General features: G+C 46.3%; 2 protein-coding genes across 2 annotated transcripts in view; one reads left to right on the top strand and one right to left on the bottom strand.

Annotated features, from left to right (window-relative positions):
* Positions 1–4145: 4145 nt before the first annotated feature.
* Positions 4146–6025, bottom strand: LIPT1 (lipoyltransferase 1). Its single transcript, XM_052664909.1, has 2 exons — positions 5895–6025; positions 4146–5609 (listed from the first exon to the last, which is right to left on the bottom strand). Exon 2 carries the CDS (start codon positions 5338–5340, stop codon positions 4219–4221), a length of 1122 nt encoding a protein of 373 aa, XP_052520869.1. The 5' UTR covers positions 5341–5609; positions 5895–6025; the 3' UTR covers positions 4146–4218.
* Positions 6026–9291: 3266 nt separating this feature from the next.
* TSGA10 (testis specific 10) overlaps positions 9292–9755 on the top strand; it is a 28317-nt gene continuing 27853 nt past the window's right edge. Inside the window, exon 1 of the mRNA XM_052705702.1 lies at positions 9292–9401. Coding sequence (XP_052561662.1) covers positions 9345–9401 — 57 coding nt within the window. The 5' untranslated portion in view covers positions 9292–9344. The remainder of the gene's footprint in view (positions 9402–9755) is intronic.

The following is a 9755-nucleotide window of genomic DNA, read 5'->3' as shown; positions in this document are numbered from 1 at the left end:
GTTAGGAAAGTCTCGTTTGCTTATGATTACGTTGTGAGTGTGGATGACACTGAAGTGGTATGCTGCCACCCTGAGCTGAGCTGCTCCAGAAGGTTATGGAATAGTCAGTCCTTCCTGGGCCAATTAGCCCCTTCTCTGCCTCTGGTAATAGCATGAGCCTCTGTATTTTGTAAACAGTTAAAACCAACATGGTGAGGTTTGGACTAGACACTCAGCTAGAGGATCACTGGTGTCTTTGTTTAGTCTCTGGCTTTTGTCAGGCTGGATAGTCACTTTGGCAGTGGTGACTGTGAGCTGATAGCCTTTCTCTCCCTGAATGAGTGAATTGGGAACTAGACAATCAGAAGTCCCAGCATCCACAAAAGAAATTCCAGTATTTGTAAATTCATTACTCTCCTAAAACACGTAGATGTTTAGGTAAAAAGAGCTTCTGAATTATAGAATCACAGAATGGCTTGGATTGGAAGGGACCCCAAGGGTCATCAAATTCAAACCCCCTACCACAGGCAGGGTTGCCAACCTCCAAACCTGGCACTAGACCAGGTTGTCCAGAGCCCCATCCAACCTGGTCTTGAACACCTCCAGGGATGGGGCATCCACAGCTTCTCTGGACAGCCTGTGCCAGCACCTCACCACTCTCTCTGTGAAGAACTTCCCCCTGACATCCAATCTCAACCTTTCATCCTTAAGCTTAAAACCATTCCCCCTTGTCCTATCACTGTCTACCAAGTAAAAAGCCGATTCCCCTCCTGTTATTATAAATCCCCTTCTAAATACAGAAAGGCTGCAGTGAGATCTCCTTGCAGCCTTCTCTTCTCCAGGCTGAACAAGACCAGCTTCCTCAGTCTTTGTAGGGGATGTGGACCAAGGATAATACCTTTGAGCAGTGTCCTATTGAATTTACCTTTAACTTAGATAAAACAGTGTACTTGTGGAGCACCAGAGGGCCTAATGTACCCTCTTTTCAGGGGCATACATTTTTTTGGCTGGCACGAGGAGGCATCCGAAAGAAAAATAGAATCCTAAACCAGAAATTTGAGAGACTCTCAGGGAAAATGGAAAGATTAAGCATTTTAAGGGATGGTTAGAAAAGCACCCCTTGCCTCCCCCTATCCCCTGTAATATCAGCAGAGCCATAAGCATCATCAGACTATCAGAACACACCAAGAATTTCTGTAGTTGCTGGTAGAACCTGCTCAGGTCAGTTGGACCTGAGATACAAGCACCCTTAAAACAAGCACTGGGGCCCAGAGGTGTGGTTACTGCTCACACCCTGTGCACTCCTGAAAGTATAAGACAGCAAAAGGATTTCCATACCTGAGAAGAAACTCAGAAATCTAGAGAACTGTGGACTGTTATCAGTTGGTATAATCCAAGTTGGGCTGATAGAAAGCAGCTCTTGTGAGCTGTTAAGCCTTGTGCAATCAGGCAGTGATTAACAGAAAAGGCTAGCTTTCCAGGGTGACAGTGAACTTGGGTTAACTGGAGATCATCTTCAGATGACCCACCTGAAGAAAAATGAGGCAAAATACAAAACAGATTAAGGGGGAATACCTTCTAGCCTGCATGGACTACCTCAAGTTAGTTTTTAACTGGCATTCTGGCATAGGCAATGCTGCTAAAAAACCTCCAGCAGTTGTAGCAACTGCCTGTGTTGCAGACTTACAGCTAGAAATTCAAGAGCAATTACAATCTATTGCTGTCTGGTGGCAGACTAAGCCTCTTACTGAATTAGTTAGCAATGCTTATGTTTGCATTGCATGTCGGGAGAAAGACAGTGAGAGTAAACTCATGGCATTGCAAATTCAATATCTTGCTCCTGGAAACACTAGCAGAAGTAGAGGAGCTGTAAGAGACTATAGCAGGAGAAGAGGAGGAATGGAAGAGTCTCTTCCTCCATGCCACAATCTGAGAAATGTAATTAGGACAGCCTGAAGGACATAAATATCATTGTTCCTTTACTTTCTTGTTTGTGCCAGTCCTTTTTTTCCTCCAGTTCTCTTCAGAAGTGGTGAATTGTTGGTGTTTCAGTACCTCATCCAGGAAAAAGCCCAGCACTCCATTTCTGAACTTGGTGCTTTCGAGTCCTACAGCCCCTGTTAACCTCCTGGAAAAGATCTCTACATAAATTGAGTTGTGCTACATATCGTGCCCCAGGTGGAATTTACTAAGATGTGCTTGCACCTCTACAGGGTGAATTTATGTCTCCTTTGCTTGGTGAATGCACCACTTAAATTTTAAGTACTATTCAAAGACAGTTTGGAGAAAGTGTTGTATAGCCTAAAAGTAAGCTCTCTAACAGACTCATCTGGGCAGAGCTCCTATCACCAAAGCCCATCACTTAGGTGTGCTGTGTTCTCTCCTACAGCTGTAACAATAAACTGCTTCTATTCTGACCTGGTCAAAATTGCATTCTGGTTACTCTGCAACAATAGGGAAATAAATCTCAAGCCTTTCTTCAGGAATAGTACTTCTATATTGAGTTATTACTGTGATTTAACCTGAAAACTGCCACTTTCAGTTCACTACTGCCTTCCACTAGCAAGTTTTCTGTTAGGTGGTAGTAGGAGGAAGCTGTTTTCTCTAAGGTTTGTGTTTACATATGCATATTGTAATGTAGAATAGGTCTTCCCACTTGTGGCTTACACACCAGTTCACAGAATCATAGAATCATTCGAGTTGGAAGGGACCTTTAAAAGACATTTTGTCCAACTCTCCTGTAATGAACAGGGACACCTACAGCTACATCAGTGTGGTCAGAGCCCCATCCAACCTGACCATGAGTGTCTTCAGGGATGGGGCATCCCCCACCTCTGGCAATCTGTTCCAGTGCCTCACCATTTTTTATTTTTTTTTTAAATAAAATTTCTTGATCTAGTCTATATCTTCTTTTAGTTTGAAACCATTTCCCCTTGTCCTATCACAGCAGACCTTACCAGAGAGTCTGTCCTCTTCTTTCTTATAGCTCCTTTTTAGATACTGAAAGGCCACTATCAGGTCTCCCCAGAGCCTTCCTGTCACCAGGCTGAACAGACCCTACGTGACAAAGGTAGAAACCTTTGATCAAGTACTGCTTATCCTACAGCAGAATGTCTTAGCCATTGATATTACCCAATTAATCAATGCCAATTGTTCCCCTTGGAAAACTGGCAAGAGATCTGTTCAGCTTGTTCTAATGTGATGATAAAAAGATAAAAAGGGTAAGGGAAGCATTCCCCATATGACCAATGAGGGTCATGTAAGACCCCTCAACAACCCTGTGCAAGTACAGATGGCCAGGAAAGTAGCCAGAAGGGGATGGAGCACCATGATTGCTTAAGCTTATGAATATGTAGGTAGTAGGTGGCTCTTCTGGCAGAATACTTAGGAATTTAATGTATAAATACAGTGAAGAAACTTGTATTATTGTTCTTGATTTGCGGAAACTCCCACCAGCACCATAGCCTGAATAAAAAGCAGTATCTCTCCTGTCCGTGGGAGTGTGGCTCATGGCACATGGGGTAATGAATCCACTCTTTGTACAACACCATCACTGTCCTGGGTACAAAGGAGGCACATGTGGTCCATCTCAGCCTCTTCTACATCACATAATCCTCCGCACTGCAACTTCTAATCCCTCCTGCCTCTTCTGCACGTGCATATGTGCAAACCCCTAATCCAGTGTGAAACTGTGGGACAGCTGTGAGCGCAGCTTACTAACACCCTTGTAAATATAAGAGGGTCACCAGCACTGCAGGACAGGATTTCCAACCAGAAACAAGGGGAACATCCCCTTCCACACAGCTCAGGGGCTGAGGCATGGTCTTTGAGTTTCTATCTGCAGGGAATTAGATACAGGCTAAGAATCAAATGCAGCAGCACAGCAGCAGTTTTCCATCTATCCCATCTAATCTCCATCTGCCATTTGGTACCTTGTTTCCTACAGAGACAAGGGGGGAGGCCTGCAGCATATTCTGTTTTAAGCAGTGATGATGTCTGTCAGCATGGAGTAATGAAGGGCTGCTACTTGTTACAGGGGCTTACATTCTGCAGCTTGACCTCAGGTGCAGGCAGAGTGAAATCTAGCTGCTAGCAGGTAATACTAAACAAAAGCACAACATTAAAAAGCTTAATGGCTAACAGATAGGAAAAAAAGCTTATAGAAATCAATCTTTCAATCTTGTTTTTAATAAATAACATAAAAAAGCAGAAGTCTATCTGACAATTTCACAACACAAATCACATTAACAGTGTCATATTCTCACATAACAGATTCCACTTGCTGTGCAACTCATAATCTTGTGGACATGTTCTCAGCAATGTGCTTGACAGTGCAGTGGTTTCGTTTGGGCAAAACTTACTGCCTGTAAGGCTCTTCACCAGCTCACGGCACAGTGCTGGCGGAAGCCACTGCTGCGGCAGATCAATGTCACAGGCTTCAATTCTTCCATGCTTTACATCCATGTCCACTTTAACATCAAGAACAGAATCTTTATAGATCATGTTAAAACACGTGCTAACACTGAACTTCGGTGTCTTTCCATACACCCATTCCCAGGTTTGTAGTTCTTTAGATTTATCATTGATTCCAGGAAGCACAGTCTCATCAGTTGGATTTATTAAGGTGATGTGATGATCTATTCTGTGCTGCGTGGCATATTCTTCAGCAATGGCATCCAGCAGCATCTCACAAGTTAAGCTAGGATCCTCTTCAAAGAGGTTTTTCACTGAGGCAGGCACACTGGGAGTGGCGTTGCTTTTCAGTCCTTTATAAGGACTCTTCAGTACAGAAGATAAAACAAATTTATTGGCATTACAGAGTAAGGTACAATGGTGATAAGCAGTTGTCCGCCCCAGCTTTGCAGCAGTACCTGAGATTTTGTACTGCCCATCTAGCAAGATGTCATACCTGTCGGTGACATGGATATCTAACTGTGGCCGCAAGGCTTTCAGTGCCTTCACAACTAGTTTCAAGTTTTCCATTCGCTCATATTTTTTCCTGGCTGTGAAGAAAGTCAGATTGATATTGCCTAAGTCATGGTATACCGTCCCACCCCCGCTCCTCCTTCGGGCTAGCTTTATGTTCTTTTGCCTCATCAGCTGAAGGTTGCACTCCTGCCAGGGATTCTGGTGTCTTCCTATTACCACAGCTGGGGAATTTCTCCACAGGAAAAGGACCTGCCGGTTCTCCAAATTCATGTGGTCATGGATCCAGTCTTCCACTGCTAGATTTTGGTAAACATCGTTAGACAGAGACTGGATGATGAGTCCCCCACTAGCTGTGCCTCCAAAGCCAGCTCTGGGAGTCCTGAGAAGGCACGACAGCGGCAGGCAGCTTTTGAATGAGGACTGCAGCACCATGGTCTTAACAACGGAACGGTGGGCAAAAGGCCTGTTTGTGCTGGTAGAGCTGAATGTGGCACATGCGCAGCCCGCAGTTGTGACAGGGAGGAACTACTGGTTGCAGTCATGATGCAGTCATGCTCTTTCCAAAGTAGCAACGTTCTTAAAGCGCCGCGAGTAGAAATGTTTTCCTCTGGAGGCTCCTGATGCTGTCCCACCCCGACGTGAGCTCAGTATAGAAGCTGGGGCTGTCGGAGGTGCTCCTTGCAGCCGGCTATCCTCGGTGCCTGGAAGGCCAAGGGAACAAATGGGACCGATTCTCCCCCTCACTCAACCCACGCATCTCGGTGCATATCGCTCGGTGCATATCGCACCAGCAGCCAGCAGCTCCCTACAGACGCGTCAGCCGAGCCCTCCGTGCCCGCCGAGTGCAGCCCGCCCGGGCCGCCATTGCTCAACGAACACAACAGCTCCCTCACCGTTCTCCCGTACGGCGGCAAGCCTCGTAGCGAGGCACCGAAGCGACGCACCCCCAGCCACCATCGCGTCTCCTCCCCCCATTTCCTACTCACCGCGGGGAGGGACGACGGTGCGCGGGCACGGCCACCAGGCGCGGCACGACACCTCGGCGGGCTCCTCAGCCCCTTCCGCTTCCCGGGTTAGAGGTGCGGGAGGCGGGCGCTTCTCCAAGTCTGCCATAAGCCTCCCGGAGCTGAGGTTTTACCTTCAGAGGAGTCCGTATCTCTTGCTGGTGTACCATAAAGGATGCGTTGCATGCTTTTATCTTGCATTTTTCCTCAATATGGGAGTCTCAAGACCTGAAGGAATTGTACGTTAAAACGTTGGGAGAGTGGCTCATATGCATTCTCACAGATTATTCCTCTGCAACAGTGACAGATGGGAAGTAATTTTTCTTCCTAGTTCTAAAAACAGGTGATTTAGGAAGAAACAGCAGGCTGGTATCATTCCAACGAAACAGCAAAATCATTTGCAGGAGCAGTTTGGGAATATAACCCCAGAATTTTTGTATGTTTGTGCTCCAAAAGTAATGCCTCCTATTTATTTGCATGGAAACTGCAACAAAGCGCATAACAACACTGTTTGATAGAGCAAATTCCCAGCTACAAAACACTGTGCTTCAACATAGCCACCACCATTTGCTATGCGTTTTTGCAGTGATGAACAAGTGCCTACCTGTCATGCCTGTAACAAAATGCAGCAGTGGACGTGGCCCACTGTCACTGTCACCACTGCTGAAATGCACCACCTCATTGTGCTCACATCCACTGTTTGGTCTCCATTAACATTCAGCAAGTGTCAGTGAATTTCAATGAGTACCATTTTTTTCTGCATGGAGGAATTCAGCGATCCACCTTTGCTTCATCCACTTCATCCATGTCAGACACCATTGTGTCAGACTGCCTCTCTGCTGCCATCTGTCACATGGCAACAAAATGTAATGAGATGTTGGTGGAAAGGTTCAACCTCTACTGCCATCCCACCAACATCCGCCTCTGATGTCATAGGTCAACATCACAAAACGGCAGGCATTACTTTCAGAGCATCCCTTGTGTGTTCATTTTACCAACAGAACTGATAATAATGGAGCTTGAATTGCCTTTATCGCTGATTAAATAGATAGTTGTACAATAACTATATTCCCTGCAAAGTGAAAGAAAAAAATGCAGACAAAAGACAAGAGGCTACCAAGATTAACAATGTGAGCTTGAGGTTGTTTCATACTGCAGAAATAGATCATTCAGAGCAAGAACATTTCTTAACCAAGGTCTTAAATAGGTGTAGTAGTAGTTGTAGTAGTGCAAGCAAAGCGTAAGAAACACTTACATGGGAGTGCTGGTGGTGGTTGTTGAGTGACTCTAAAAGGAGCATGACTTGATGTGTGTCCTAGCACTTAGCATGTTGTTTTATTGCATTTAAGGTAAATTAGTTTTGTGATAGCAGCTTTCTGCTAGGGCAAAGTGTTCTGAAATGCACTGGATAAAAAGCATGTGGATTTTGTCCATAAAAATGTGTTGATGCTCCACGAATTAGTCAGTGTTTGAGGTAGTTGGTAGAATGCAAAAGTGAATGCTGCTCAGAGGAAATGCAGTGCATCCTCTGGGACTGCTGACGTTACTAAAAAACAAACCATACTCTGGAGTATTTGTTTCCCGTTTACCATTTGGCTCATGGAAATTTGCTGTGTATTTCTACAGTTTGCCACCGGGTGTCAGTAAAAACGTACTGTGAGCTGTTAGGTGTTTTTCAAGCTGAAAGCCTGACCAAAGCAATTCTCCTTTCCTTAATTAGAAGCAGAATGTGCTAGAAAAGTAAAATGTGCAGAACACTAAGGTGGACAGTTAAAAATGTCTTGGCTCTGTTTCTTATATGCTGATAGATAAAATGCATATTCAGCTGCAAGTACCTTTCCTGAAAAGTGGCTATTTTTAAAGACAAACCCACTGAGATCATTAGACATATTCTAGTAATATACAATAAGTACAGATTTATGAACTGGATTATACTGCATTGTAATCCAGCAGAAGATCCCAATAAGTGAATAAAATCTCAGAATATAGATTCACTCTGTGGTAGGATCCAGCACAAACTGCTTAGTGACATGATTCCCAAATTCCTGTCAGGAGTGCAGCTCTGGAATTAACCTTTGGGTGCAGAAATCCCAAACCCAATGTGCACTCTGCTGTGTGAGGCAAATAGCCAACTGTATAACTGATGTTAATTTTCTCAGAGCCGAGAGTGACAACCCAAAGAGGATGTAGTTCTTTCTTCATATGCTCTAGCAGAAGTTGAATTATGCATAAAAATGTGCTTGAGGCATGAGCAGGAAGAAGGCTTGCATTAGTAGAAGAGAGGTTGAGCAAAGCAGCAGTAATGCCATCTTCCCTGTGGGCTCCACTAACACCTTTCAAGACTTGACTTTAAATGTCCAATTGGCCAGTTGTGCCACAGGAAGTGGCACTCCAGATACTCTGACTCTGCTGCACAGTCTTGAATCACAGGCTTTGAAAAGTTTCCAGAAATGTGACACATCCAACTCCAGAGATTTTTGCATTTTCTGTGACATCTTAACAGTGTAACTACTAGGGGTCGTTGTTTTTTTCATGGAAAGTAAATAAGTCACACTCAGGCTGTTGCTGCTGTGGCTTCAAGTCCTGTGGCCCTGATATCAACATATGAGAGGCCACTTTATATAACTTAAAGAAAACCATACACGTACAAGAACAAAATCAACATAACTTCATTCCTAAAATGAGTGTTCACGGAAAAGAGTTTTCCTAGAACCTGAAATGCTGTCTTTTCACATCTCTCTTGGAAATAAAAATGAAGAAAGGTTGAGGGAACTGGGCTTGTTTAGCTTGGAAAAGGCTCTGGGGAGACCTCATTTTGGCCTTCCAGTATTTGAAGGGAACTTTTAAATAGGAGGGAGAATGGCTTTTTACGAGGGTGGATAGTGATAGGACAAGGGGGAATGGTTTTAAACTGAGACAGGGGAGGTTCAGGTTAGATATTAGGAGGAAGTTTTTCACACAGAGGGTGGTGACACACTGGAACAGGTTGCCCAAGGAGGCTGTGGATGCCCCATCCCTGGAGGCATTCAAGGCCAGGCTGGATGTGGCTCTGGGCAGCTGGTCTGGTGGTTGGCCACCCTGCACATAGCAGGGGGTTGAAACCAGATGATCATTGTGTTCTTTTCAACCCAGACCATACTGTGATTCTATGAGATACGGTAATGCACAGTCTCCTCTCATGATTTCCAGCGTACCAAAATCAGCAAGACCGAAATCCAGGATTGTTGCCGAGACCGTCTGGCACAGCGCTGAGGGGCGGCTGGGAGCCGGCCGTTGCCGGGCACCAGGGAACGCGGCCGTTGGGGCGCGGCGGCCACCGCCCCGCGGCGGGGAGGGAAGGGGCGCTGCCGGGAGCTCGCCATTGGGCCGCGGGTGAGCGCCCGGGGCTGGGAGCGAGAGTAGCGGGCGCTTCACGCCGCCCGGGCAGCCACCATGAGCACCCGGCGGTCCCCGGGACGCCGGAGGGGGAGGGCGGAGGCTCGCCCCAAGGTAGACACCCGGCGGGGCTCGCTTCAGCGCGAGCCCGGCGCGACCCGGGAGAGGCGTACGTGGGGCGGCCGGGGCGATGGTTGGTGGAGGGCGGAGGGCGGAGGGCAGAGGGCAGAGCAGTGCCAGAGCCGGTTGGTGGCACCTTGCCGGCTGGAGGGAGCCCTGGAGAGGCTGGGGGTACTCCCTGTTCCTTTAGGGATGCGGTCGGTTTTCTCATGATCGCTTTGAGTTTTGTGGTGTCCGACTGTGTCCCATTGTATTTGCTCTATGCTTATTCCTATGCACTCGGTGCAGTGCAATGAAACGTCCGAGCTCAGTAGTCAAGAGTAAAATCCATGTGCATGCCGCACTGCT

The sequence above is a fragment of the Tympanuchus pallidicinctus genome, unplaced genomic scaffold (genome assembly GCF_026119805.1).
Source record: "Tympanuchus pallidicinctus isolate F22 unplaced genomic scaffold, pur_lepc_1.0 scaffold6, whole genome shotgun sequence".
Lineage (NCBI taxonomy): Eukaryota > Metazoa > Chordata > Aves > Galliformes > Phasianidae > Tympanuchus > Tympanuchus pallidicinctus.
The sequence above is the reverse complement of the archived record's forward strand: the minus strand, read 5'-3'. Positions and strand labels throughout refer to the sequence as shown.